Here is an 11780-nt window from a genome sequence, read left to right as displayed (position 1 = left end):
ACTGGCTTTTGCACATTTGCCTTCAGGAAAATGCTTAAAAATAAACAGTATAAAAACTTGTTTAACTGAAAATACCACAGTTAGTGCAGCACATATTCATGCTGCTATGGCACAACCATTGGAATTTACATACATAAAATCAAGCATAAATATCTTCACTAATTGATCTATGATTTTACTATCAATAAGTGTCGTCTTGACAAAAAAAAGAGATGTTCACTACCAGTTTCTAACCCTGAAGTGTGTGTAACATCCATTCAATTTTCAGATGTGCTGCAACTGAGACTCTTTTCAAGAAAGGCAAAGACAGGTTTTGTTTTTGTACCCTCAATGATTGTTTGAAATAAGCATAATAAGGGGGATATAATGTTTGATTATTTTATAAGTAGAACAACTGCCCAGAAGAAGGCGAGAAAAATAGCAATTGTTTTTGAAATAAATACAAAATCAGAAAGTCAAAATGTCTTATGAAGTAATCTGGAGGAGACACCTTTTTCTAATATTTTTAGAGGATAAGCCATATTTGAAAAGGAACTCGAAAGAGATGGGATTTTCCAAATAGGCATCAGTTCAAGATCTGCTCTTTGACTCATTTGCTGCAATGACATCTGCTGATAATGATTGATCAGAAGAGTTCATACACTTGGTTGCAAGTTGTTATTTGGAGGTATACGCTTTTGTTTCACATTTTAATTGTTTTTTGGTGCTGCTTGTGAATCGGCCTTTGTGTGGACGGTTTTGAAAAAAGCTGCATGAAAGCAATCAAGAAAATTTTAATAGTGATCTGAGAAAGTGTAATGTTAATAAAGTCCCACATTATTCTATTTTCCGGTTGTTTTTTTGAAGAAATGAGAAACTGCTGCAATTATGTGCACGAAATACTAAATGTCTGACACACCAAATTACATAATGTCAAAGTATCATATCATCATTATTTTCCCATAAAAAAATGTAGTAAAATATTTTCAAAATTGTGAGGGTTGTACTCACTGTTGTTATATGCGCCGTATACAAGCTCCCTCTGCTGGCCGAAAAGGTAATTTCCTTCTGGCTCCTTCTGAAGTGGCAGTGTCGGAAACTGTCAGAAACACGTGATGAGAGTGCACTTCCACTTTCACGTGATTTTTAATACGGGTCTGATATTCTGCTGCATCAATCTCATTGTAATCAGTCATCCTAATTTCCTCAGATTACATGTCTGTGTAAGGCAAAACAGTTTTATTTATAGTGCTTATGTTTTCATTTTAGCCCTAATTTTATCTTTGATCATTGTCCTTTTTTTATTACTGTATAATAACATAAACAAAATTGATTTTGCTTATATGAGAAAGTCAGACAAACATGAATCTTCATTTGAAAAACCAATTTCTCCGCCTAGAGAAACTTTTTACCTTAAAATAAAAAATCTTTGGCATTGTGATAGAAATATATTTTGGTAAAGTTAAAACAGTTATAATCTCAGTTGAGGATATTGACCTATCCCACCACCTATTTCTGTGTGCCTTTTCACACAATATCTTCATTGGTTTAAAATCAAATTGAGCCTAAGATGACGCTGCAGCGAGGTAAGTACGTCTTGAAATTTGTTGAAGAATGTGGCTGCACTTGGTTACTTGTTATCTGACATATGAGATGATTGGTACTTAGTCAGTTTGCAAGTGAGGTAGATTATGTCAAATAAGATCTGCCTTTGGTCCATTGCATCATCAATGTTCGATATGTAACAAGGGCACATGACTGACTCTACATTTGACATCAAAACATAGCAGTGTTCAGTGGTTTGAACAAAAAAAGAAAGAAACGTGTGAAAACATTACAGCTTGATTCAGATAAAAACATGCATCACAAACCCACAATTCTTTCTTGTAGCTGCAAAGACAATATATGTTGAACAGCTGGATAAATATCAGAGGTGTTTGTGTCGTGCTGACCAGGAGGAGGTCAGAGAAAGCCTGGAACTTTTTTGCCCACTTAAAATGTTGTGACCAATGTGTTAAAAAATTAGGTGTTTAGATGTAGTAAAAAAAATAGCTTTCAAGTATCACCCGTGTTAAATATTTCCTGGTAACAGACTTCAGGTAACAGTTGATTAAATATCTCATCTTAGATGAAAAGACTAGCTTGATGAACTGAAGTAAAATAAATGCTTCTTGCAATTAACTGCAGTAAGTCTTCTTGTCTTGATACATCGAGCATACTTTAATAACATCCTAGATGTTGAAGATCACCAATCACACACAATAACTGAAGCAACCAGCAAACATTTCAAGTCATTTCCTACCTTTTAAGCAGTTGAAGTGTCACTACAGTACCACCGTAGCTACACACCTCTGTCTTTATTTGTCTTTGCTACTGTTGGTTTTGTTCCACTGGCATCTGCAGATCAGATCTGTGCAGAGCCTTCCTGTACCAGTTTACAAAATGCTGGCTGCTTGAAGGCTGGGCAAAGACTTAAGACTTGAATCGTGTTGCAAAGGAAGAACCTGTACAGTTAAATATTTTTAAATTATGTTTTAGAAAGTGGAAATATCAGCATGACGAGAAAATATGTCTTTGTTTTTGATAGGTATTTCTCAAACCTTCATAAAAAGACAACCACAGACAACATTTTAGTTTTCAATTAAGTCTTTTGCAAAAGGAGAAAACATAGCAAACCACTTCTCCAAGGAGTCTACCATGCCTTCTGACTCTGCATCAGAACAAGTCATTTGTTGCAAAAATGGAATGTGGAGGTAATAAGTCAAGGGGAGGAGGCTATTCTAAACAAAGCAGAAAGAGAACACTGAAACTAACACGCAGGCTCTTAAAGGAGGATCCCTAGATTAGAAAGCAGCTGCAGCTTCAGAAAAAGCAAGTTTTATCTTTCACACGGTTTAACAGAATCTTCCTCTCTGGGGTGTGAATACTAAACCTATGAATGAAAAACAAACTAGTAAAACTACTAATGTAAGAATGATAACAATACACAATTATTCTAACAGTTGTATTCTATTGCACTCCCATCTCAAACTTAAGCCCCTTTGCTGCCTTTTTTCACAAAAAAACATATTTTCATCCTCTTTTCTCTTGTCTTCCTCTCTCAACCACATTTAAAGGTTTCAGCCAACATTAGATTTACAGTTGATGAATGTCTCTATTGCAACAAAGTGTTTCTCACTGCTGTCCAGTTTGCTGTTGGGTTAGGATGCAATCTCACTCTAGTACTATTACATACTAGGAGAACTGTGGATGTGGCAAAAAAGTTCTACATAGACATAAAAAATCAATCTTATGCCATGCACTGCTTGTATCAAGACATCTTAATAAATCCCCTCAATATTTTTATTTATTTATTTATTTTTTGCTTTATCGATGGACCACATCCAAAAATCTCATAATACAAAAGTTATTTACCTACTAAACAACAAACAGCTAGTTTGGTCCTCTTTCATTAGACTATCCACTTTTTATTGCCCTGACAGGGATATTTTGCTCAGTGAGTTTATATGTGACACTGGCCCCTTACATACATTTATATATAATCAAAGAAAACAACAAAATTCTATCAAATAAGTCATAATTTCAATGAAAGTACACTCAATTGTAGGCAATATAAAAACACAATACACAACAACAACAACATTCTCTGCAGTTTATGGATTCCCTGCATATTACTTTATTATGCCTCAGGATAGCCTATTAAAAAAAAACAAAACAAAAAATAAAATTCCTTATAAAAGGAATTTTAAATCCTTTTATAAGGATCTAAAATGTCCTTATAAAAACACACACAAGTTGTACCTGTTCAGACTTGCCGACCAGGATCTAAAATGTCCTTATCAAAACACACACAAGTTGTACCTGTTCAGACTTGCCGACCATGAAGTATAAATTTAATGAAGCAGTACCTCTGATAATGCAACAGACCCTCATTAAAATGCTAACAACAACATGCTTGGTTGCTGTTTTTGTGCCTTCTGATTTGAACCATTTAATATGAAGACAACCATGTTGCTGGGAGAGGTCTGCTTCTTGTCCTCTTGTATTTCTTCTGATTATAAAGACAACAGGTAATGTCCATCGAACATTTCTTTCTTTCTTCCTTCTTTCTTCAAAGATCTGGAATATATCTCAGCTCAGAGAGGGTCATAAATTGAATTCAGTTTCTCAATGTACATCCTCCTCTGCTGGGCGTTCCTCCAACAGTCTGAATTAGCTGGTAGATTGACTTGCTCGTAGATCTGCAGCATAAAGACATAGTCACAGTCATTGGGTTGTAGAGAAAAGGGTAGAAAGATTCAGAAAGCAGAAAATCTGGTCATTGACACAAATAGAAAAGGTTTACTAACTCAAACTTCAACCATGAGGAATAGTGAAGAAAGTACAGAGTAAAACTGTGATCTTTAACAGTAAATACTGTAATGGTTTGATGATAGCAGATGTTTACATGAAAGACAATTATTTGTGGTAGTTTTAACAGTGGTGTGTGAAAATAAATTGTTTATTATTATTATTATTTTTTGACCGGTTCTGGTTGAGACTGGGAGTGCTGGTGCTGGTTGTAGACTGGGCCTTGGTCTTGCCTTCCTCTCCCACTCTTTCTGCAGGGATAAACCAGATAACAATAATATTCCTTCACATTTCTTTACACTTCCATAGCTTTACTTTTAGCCATATTTTAGGAAGTATTCAAAGCACTTTGTATTTTTCTTTTTTGTTACGTTACAGTCTTGTTTCAAGATGCTTCAAATATCTTTTTTTCCCCTCAGAACTTGACACATGAGACCCAAAAATTAAGCTGTTCTTTTATTTTGCAAATACATGAAAAATTTAACTAAGAAAACACATTTTCATAAGTATTAATTGCCTTTTTCTCACCATCTTGTTCTGCAGCTGTTTAGACATTCCTAGACCTGCTGAATTGGCAGGCATAGCTCAAAGGTTGAATACCGATTCAAGTCTTTACAAGCTGAGTCACCCAAGGACATTCAGAGTTGCCCTGGTGCCTTGAATATCTTGGCTGGATACGTAATATCCTTGTCGTAAGGTGAACTGTTGTCTTTGCATTAATCTTTTTCTCTATCCTGATTAGTTTCCCAGATCCTGCCATGGAAAAACATGATGGTGCCACCACCATGCCTCACTGTAGCAATGGCTTTGGCCTTGTGTTCAACAGTGCCTGGATTCCTCCAGACATGATGCATAACATTAATGCTACAGGGTCCAATGTTTGTCCCATAAGATCCCAGCATTAGTCTGAGAGCCCTTCTCAGCTGGTAAAATGATGTAGAGAGGATTTTCAAATGGAAGTTTCTTCAATATCCAGAGTGCAAAACTAGAGCTCTGACATACTGACCAAAGGGTTCTTGATCTCTCTGACCAAGGCCTTTCTCCCTCAGTTACTCAGTTTAGAGGGGCAGTCAGCTCTAGGAGGATTCCTGCTGGTTCTAAACTTTTTCCATTAATGGATGATGAAAGTCACTGTGTTCATTTTTCTGTAGGGGTTTTTTTTGCTTGTATGTTTTCTTTGACTGTATGCTTGGTTTGTTCTCCTACATGAACTATCAACTGTAGTACAGTGTGTGTTTTCCATATCTTGTCCAATTGATTGAATTCATCACAGGTGACCTCAAATTAAGCTGTAGAGACATCTCAGCTGTGATCATTCGAAGCTTCGTAGCACAGGGTGAGAAAACTTAAGTACGTGTCATGTCAGTTTTTTATGATGTGTGATTCTGACTTCTCAAGTGATTCAGAATGCAGCAGCTTGGCTTCTTACAGGCACCCGGAAGCGTGACCATATAAGACCCTTATTGGCCTCCTTTCACTGGCTGCCGGTTTCATACTGAATAGATTTTAAGATTCTTTTAACAACTTATAAAGTTTTAAATGGGTTAGCTCCTCCTTATCTACAGGATCTTTTGAAATTTCATTCTGGGTCAAGAACTTTAAGATCAAATAATCAGCTGCTACTGAAAGTCCCTCGGACTTGACTCAAGAGAAAAGGAGATCGGGCGTTCTCTGTTGTTGCTGTTATTCTCTGGAATAATCTACCTTTCCAAATTAGATCTGCCCACAGCCTGGATCATTTTAAATCGCTTCTTAAAACTAATTTTTATTATTTGGCATTCAATTGAGGCCTGATACCTTAGCTCTTCTGTTATTTTAACAATATATATATATTTATTTTATTATTTCTCTTTTTCTTTTCATCAACTTATTTTATTGTCGTTTTTGTACAGCACTTTGTGCAGTTTTACACCTGTTTTTAAAGTGCTATATAAATAAATTTGACATTTGAGAACTACATTGACTTACATATTTGTGCTCAAGACACGCAAGCATGAGTAAACTCTTCATAATCAGCACTTAAATCAGCAATTAAACCTGAAAGTTATTTGATCAAGATAAGCAGCACTGAAATTTAGAGAAATGCATTCTGAAACTATTTTTTCTGTTTCCACACCTCTCAGAGATAAAAGGGCCTCACTCAACTGTGGCAGCATATTCTGTTTAGTAGGAAGCCACTACAAGCCTCGGTTTCCTTAAAAAGTTCACACTAGTCTAGGTTTGTATGAAAAATGCAGCCCTCTCTTTTGTTTTCAGAAACAGCACCATTCTGAGTTATGTTCTTTAGAACTTTAGCCATGACTGGACATGAGAAGCAAGAGTACAGAATTAGCCCGTCAAAACAAAAATTAAGAGAAAAATGTTCCCTTAAAGCAGGGGTGTCAAACTCCAGTCCTCAAGGGCCACTATCCTGCAGTTTTTAGATGTGCCACAGGTACAAAACACTGGAATGAAATGGCTTAATTACCTTCTTCTGGTGTAAAGGTCTGCTAATGACCTAATTATTCTATTCAGGTGTGGTGCAGCAGAGACACATCTAAAAGTTGCAGGGCAGTGGCCGTCCAGGCCTGGAGTTTGACACCTGTGCCTTAAAGCAGTGTTTCCCAATTCCGGTCCTCAGGCCTCCCTGCCCTGCATGTTTTAGGTGTTTCCCTTCTGCTACACACCTGGATTGAATATATGGGTGATCAACAGGTTTCTGCAGCACTTGATGGTCATGCAATCATTTGAATCAGCTGCTCTGGAATAGAGGCACATCTAAAACATGCAGAGCAGGAAGGCCTGAGGACCGGAATTGGGAAACGCCGCCTTAAAGGAAATAAACTGACTACACCCACACTGGGCAAGAAAAGCATTAGGCTGGCATTAATCAAGAAAGCAAGTTTGCACAAGAAGTCACAACAATTAACATTACTTTTGTATGATTCAGAACTAGATTCCAGAGAACGACTCAAATATCCCACTCTTTCAAACATTCATGTTTTTTCTGTACCACATTTTGTCAAGACTCCGGGTTTTGGGTTGGGATTTTGTTTTTTGTTAACTGATTCTGCTTTATCAGTTATTTTTTAGTTCACTTTAGTTTTTCCTTTCAGGGTCATTCTAGTTTCATTATTTGATGTAACATTTTGGTTAGATTTGTCTTGTTCTTGTTTTCCTTATTTCGTTCCCTCATAGTTTTTCTAGTTATGTTTATTTCTTAGTTATTTCATTACCCCAGGTTCAGTTGATCTTATATGTCTTAGGTTATTTCTTTGCTTAGTCCTTCTAGTTACTCTAGCTCTGTATTTCTTAGTCCTTATTAATTTTAGATCAGCCTTGTTTCTGTTCTTTCAGTTTCCCCCTCATGTCTTCGTCTCTTTCTAGTTTATCATGTTGTCTTTAGTGTTAGCGTCTCTTTAGTGTTAGAGTTATTTCCAGCTTTCTTGTGTTTCCTCCCTCACTCTTTTGTGTTCCCCTGTATAGCTTCCCTGTGCCATCTTGTCCCTGCCACTCAGCCGCATTCCTACTCCAACTACTAACACCTGCAATCGGTTACCTCTTCCAGCCAGATCCATTGTTTCCACTTTCTCTTTTCTAGTATTTAAGCTTCTCTATTTCAGTCACAACTCTCTCTTGTCACGTCCCTGATATTCTAGTCACTGCTTTATTCTGCCTTCTTCTCCCTGGTTCCCTATGTTCTCCTTGAGTCTTCTGTTTGGATTTGTTTTTTGGATTATTTTGTGCTCCCCTGGACTTTTCACAATTTGTGAGTTTGTTTCCTTGGCGTGTCATTAAACCTCCACACCCTACTATGTCTCCTGCCTGCTGCATTTGGGTCCACAGTGCAACACATGGCACATTTGTTAAATACCAACAGATACAGAGCACATGACAAAAGAAGCAACCTATTCTATTTATAAAATCTACCATTTAAGAAAGACCACCAAGCAGCTTTTGTCTCTGCACAAGCATGAGAGTAAACCAGGAACACAGAGATCTTGATGTCTGTCATCACCATGTGTTCAGTCTCAACCGTAATAAGATGGCTTCTGTGGTTACAATAAAGCAATGAGTCACAGCAGGGCAAATGGGTGAATGTCGCTTTTAGTGACCACTTTGAGTGGTTACAAAAAACATTTACCAGGTATTGCACAGAGGATAAAACTTTGAGAGAAGATCTGACGCAGAACTTTAGAGATGTGTCATCATAAACTGTGAAACCAACTATTCAACATTTAGCGCTTTGGGAATCATCTTGTTGGTGGTATTATGCTATATGACATCTAATACAATGTGATATCTTTGGTATTTTTCAGTAAAATGTATTTCCATCATGGGCTGTAAGTATCAGAAGGCTCAATGATCAAATTTAAAAATAAATCTTTGCTGAAACATTTGTGTTTTGAGACAACATTGGTTCATCCACTGAGTTCAGGAGACTTGTGGATGATTCATGTTTTTTTCATTTAGTGTTAAGAGGTTAAAGAGAAATATTGCACTGGAAATTATACGCTGCTGTACTTTGGGTAAAATGTATTAGTTTATATCAGGGGTCTCAAACTCCAGTCCTCGAGGGCCGCAGTCCTGCAACTTTTAGATGTGCTTCTGCTGCACCACACCTGAATAGAATAATTAAGTCATTAGCAAGGCTTTGGAGAACTGATCTACACAAGGAGGAGGTCATTAAGCCATTTCATTCCAATATTTTGTACCTGTGGCACATCTAAAAACTGCAGGACTGCAGCCCTCGAGGCCTGGAGTTTGAGACCCCTGGTTTATATGTTTGGGCTCTTTTTATCTGGCATCCCATTCAACCCAACATGGCTCACATCACACTAATCCCTACTAATCTTTAACACAACCAAACTATGAGATGGGGTGAAAACACAGTTGCATATTTAATGTATCTAAAGATTGTTTTTAGAAAAAAAGAAACAAAAACTCCTGACACTCACGTCATCTGGCGCAAACTTCAGAAAAGTCACACTTACTCAATAGATCAGGGACCAAGCAAAAAAAAAAAGACAAAACTTTTTTAAACACATTTCAAGCAAGTTGATGTTTTTAGTGTAACACAATATTAAGATGAACATGAGTAGTCACATTAATATTACAAGCAATTCTTAAATCTAACAGCAAAAAACATCATAATTGTAACTCTAAAATTAAAAGGTTTTACTCACTTGCAGAGGCAAACGACTAATGTGATGCAACATATAAACAATCCAATGGCAGGTGATAGAATGAAAAATATGTATCTTGAGAAATTAACACCTGAAACAAAGAAGAGGATCAGTCGTTTTGTACTGTACAAGAAATGCTACAGAATGAATCAATCTTTTATTTTTATCTCTACATACCTTGTTTGTTAGGTACATTTAAATTGCATGTCATGTTTTGAATGTCTCCTCCATCAGATACAGTGCATGTACACAGTCCAGAATCATTATGTCGAGCTTTAAAGATGCTGAGCGTGGAAGATATATTACAGTCTATTTCGACTCTTTCAGAGGAAAAGTTTGAGGACGTCTGATTCAATGAGGTGGAATATGCAAAACGTAATTGGTCATTGTTCCACTCGATTAGAGTTGTGGCATTGTCAGATATGTTGCAAATAAACATGACCGGGTCGCCGCAGGACACCGACATGTTCTTATGTACTTCCAACTGAGTCGCTGATACTGAAATATACAGACCAATGTTACAATAAAGCTCAGTTCAAATCTGGATGAAAATATGCAAAACAAGAAGAAATCTGTACAATACCTTCAAAGACATTCTGCATTTTTAACAGCTGAATGAAGAGAAGAGATGCTTGCCTCAGGTTGAACATGGTGACCATTTGACAGAAAGGACTGTCACTTTATCATCTGCTACAAATGTAGACTTAAAGGAAGCGATAAGAAAGGGAAGTGGTTGAATGTGTCTTTAAATAAGCTGAGGAAGAGTGTCAAATAGTTAATGGAAAACACCATCAGACAAAAGGTGTTGCAATGTTAAATAATCAAAGTCAATAATCCTGTGTTTGAAAATTTAAAAAGTGCTTGTTAGATGCTGACTGAGCTCTTGCCTTTAATATTTGTGCTATAAGAACCCAGAAAGTTTCTTTATCCCTCCATCTTTTGCAAACTGGATTTGTTGATCCATTCAGTTTCACCTTCCCTTCTGCCTCACAGTCTCTTTATTGTTGTTTTTTTTAATTTCTATTAAAGGACCTTTAGGTAGAGAATGCAGTAATTTGTCAGCCTCTCGTGATCCAGAGACACGATATAGAAATTGAGGTCATATCGCTTCAGCATCTCACGCTATATAGCAGGTACACACTCAGATTGTTCCTTTAGCAAAATCAGCAAACTATAATCTAGTTTCAGATACTGTAAACTTCAACAGTGTTTCAAGAGGATTAATAAACCTCATGACATAATCACATATACATTAGAGTTTCTCACCTTATTGTAAACCTAACAAGCCATCTTTCTGGTTTGAAGTAAGGGTTGGTTCGCTCCTCTTCAGGATGAAATGCAGATCTCTTGCGTACAGGACTGACCCAGTTTGCTGTGGTAACTGTTCGGCTAACACTGCAACTTCATCTTCAGCTCCCTGAGCAGGTAGCGAAAAATGATTGTAGCTCTCACACTGACTGCAATGGCAGATAAATGTGGCATTAAACTTGATGTTTTCTTCGTACGGGAAAAAGGAAGCACAGAGCGACCAAAACCACAAAGTCAGATGATTATTTTACTGATATTTCTGACGCCAGTGTTAGTTTTCTGAGATGTACTTGATAACAATTTGTCACACTGTGATGGAAGAAGTGACAGCAGATCCAAGAAAAGCTGCTAAACAAGTGTTTGCTCAATTCAGACATTTGTGATTTGTCGTGCTCTCCCACATTAGCTTGATGTGCCTCCATGTTTATGTAAGCAGTGGGGCCCAGAACTCATCGCAGAAATGTTGAATTATAATTATCCATGACCCTACCATCACAGTTGGAACTAGAACAAGCTGCTGTATGACAAACAACAAAACTTAATAACTATTAAAAATGATTTCAACACTTGTAAACCAGCCAGTGTTACTGTTCAACAAAATCAAATCAACTTATGCAACTTATGTGAAGAAACATTTTTGACCTGACCTCGGATTAAAAATCTTCTCAGCAGAATAGGTAGTTTATCATTGAGAGTAATACTTATTAGAATGATAAACCATAAAAATTTGCACGTTGACAAAGGTTTCTTTGGAAAAACAGCTATTTTTAAATACAATCAGCAGCCACGTAGATTGTTTATTGTGAAGCCGTGATTCAAGTGAGTGTCAATAAAGGGAGTGTTTACTGTTGGTCAGTTCATTCTTGCTGTTTTGGTTTCTGAAAATCCCAGCCTTTCATGCTTTGTGATTCTGAACCTCTGACAAGTCATGTGGATTTGGGGTTTTCCTCGGTCTCCTCCCTTTGGATTCGTAGCAGG

At 36.9% G+C, this 11780-nt stretch overlaps 1 protein-coding gene across 2 annotated transcripts; it reads right to left on the bottom strand.

Moving 5' to 3' along the window:
• Window positions 1-2783: 2783 nt before the first annotated feature.
• On the bottom strand, window positions 2784-11018 carry LOC111609240. Of its 2 annotated transcripts, XM_023336513.1 has the most exons (6): window positions 10761-11018; window positions 10078-10197; window positions 9672-9992; window positions 9495-9585; window positions 4505-4580; window positions 2784-4220 (listed from the first exon to the last, which is right to left on the bottom strand). In XM_023336513.1, exons 2-6 carry the CDS (start codon window positions 10151-10153, stop codon window positions 4116-4118), a joined length of 669 nt encoding a protein of 222 aa, XP_023192281.1. In that variant the 5' UTR covers window positions 10154-10197; window positions 10761-11018; the 3' UTR covers window positions 2784-4115. The 2 variants fall into 2 exon arrangements, with proteins under 2 accessions (XP_023192281.1, XP_023192282.1); XM_023336514.1 differs by having other exon boundaries at window positions 10078-11018.
• Window positions 11019-11780: the final 762 nt, after the last annotated feature.

Source organism: Xiphophorus maculatus, chromosome 7 (genome assembly GCF_002775205.1).
Source record: "Xiphophorus maculatus strain JP 163 A chromosome 7, X_maculatus-5.0-male, whole genome shotgun sequence".
NCBI classification, from domain to species: domain Eukaryota; kingdom Metazoa; phylum Chordata; class Actinopteri; order Cyprinodontiformes; family Poeciliidae; genus Xiphophorus; species Xiphophorus maculatus.
The sequence above is the reverse complement of the archived record's forward strand: the minus strand, read 5'-3'. Positions and strand labels throughout refer to the sequence as shown.

Coding starts and splice junctions, on each gene's coding strand:
- LOC111609240 (XM_023336514.1), bottom strand. CDS start 10,153: ATGGTCACCATGTTCAACCTGAGGCAAGCATCTCTTCTCTTCATTCAG. Junction 9,993..10,077: donor AATGCAGAATGTCTTTGAAG/GTATTGTACAGA, acceptor TGTATATTTCAG/TATCAGCGACTCAGTTGGAA. Junction 9,586..9,671: donor AAATGTACCTAACAAACAAG/GTATGTAGAGAT, acceptor TCTTTGTTTCAG/GTGTTAATTTCTCAAGATAC.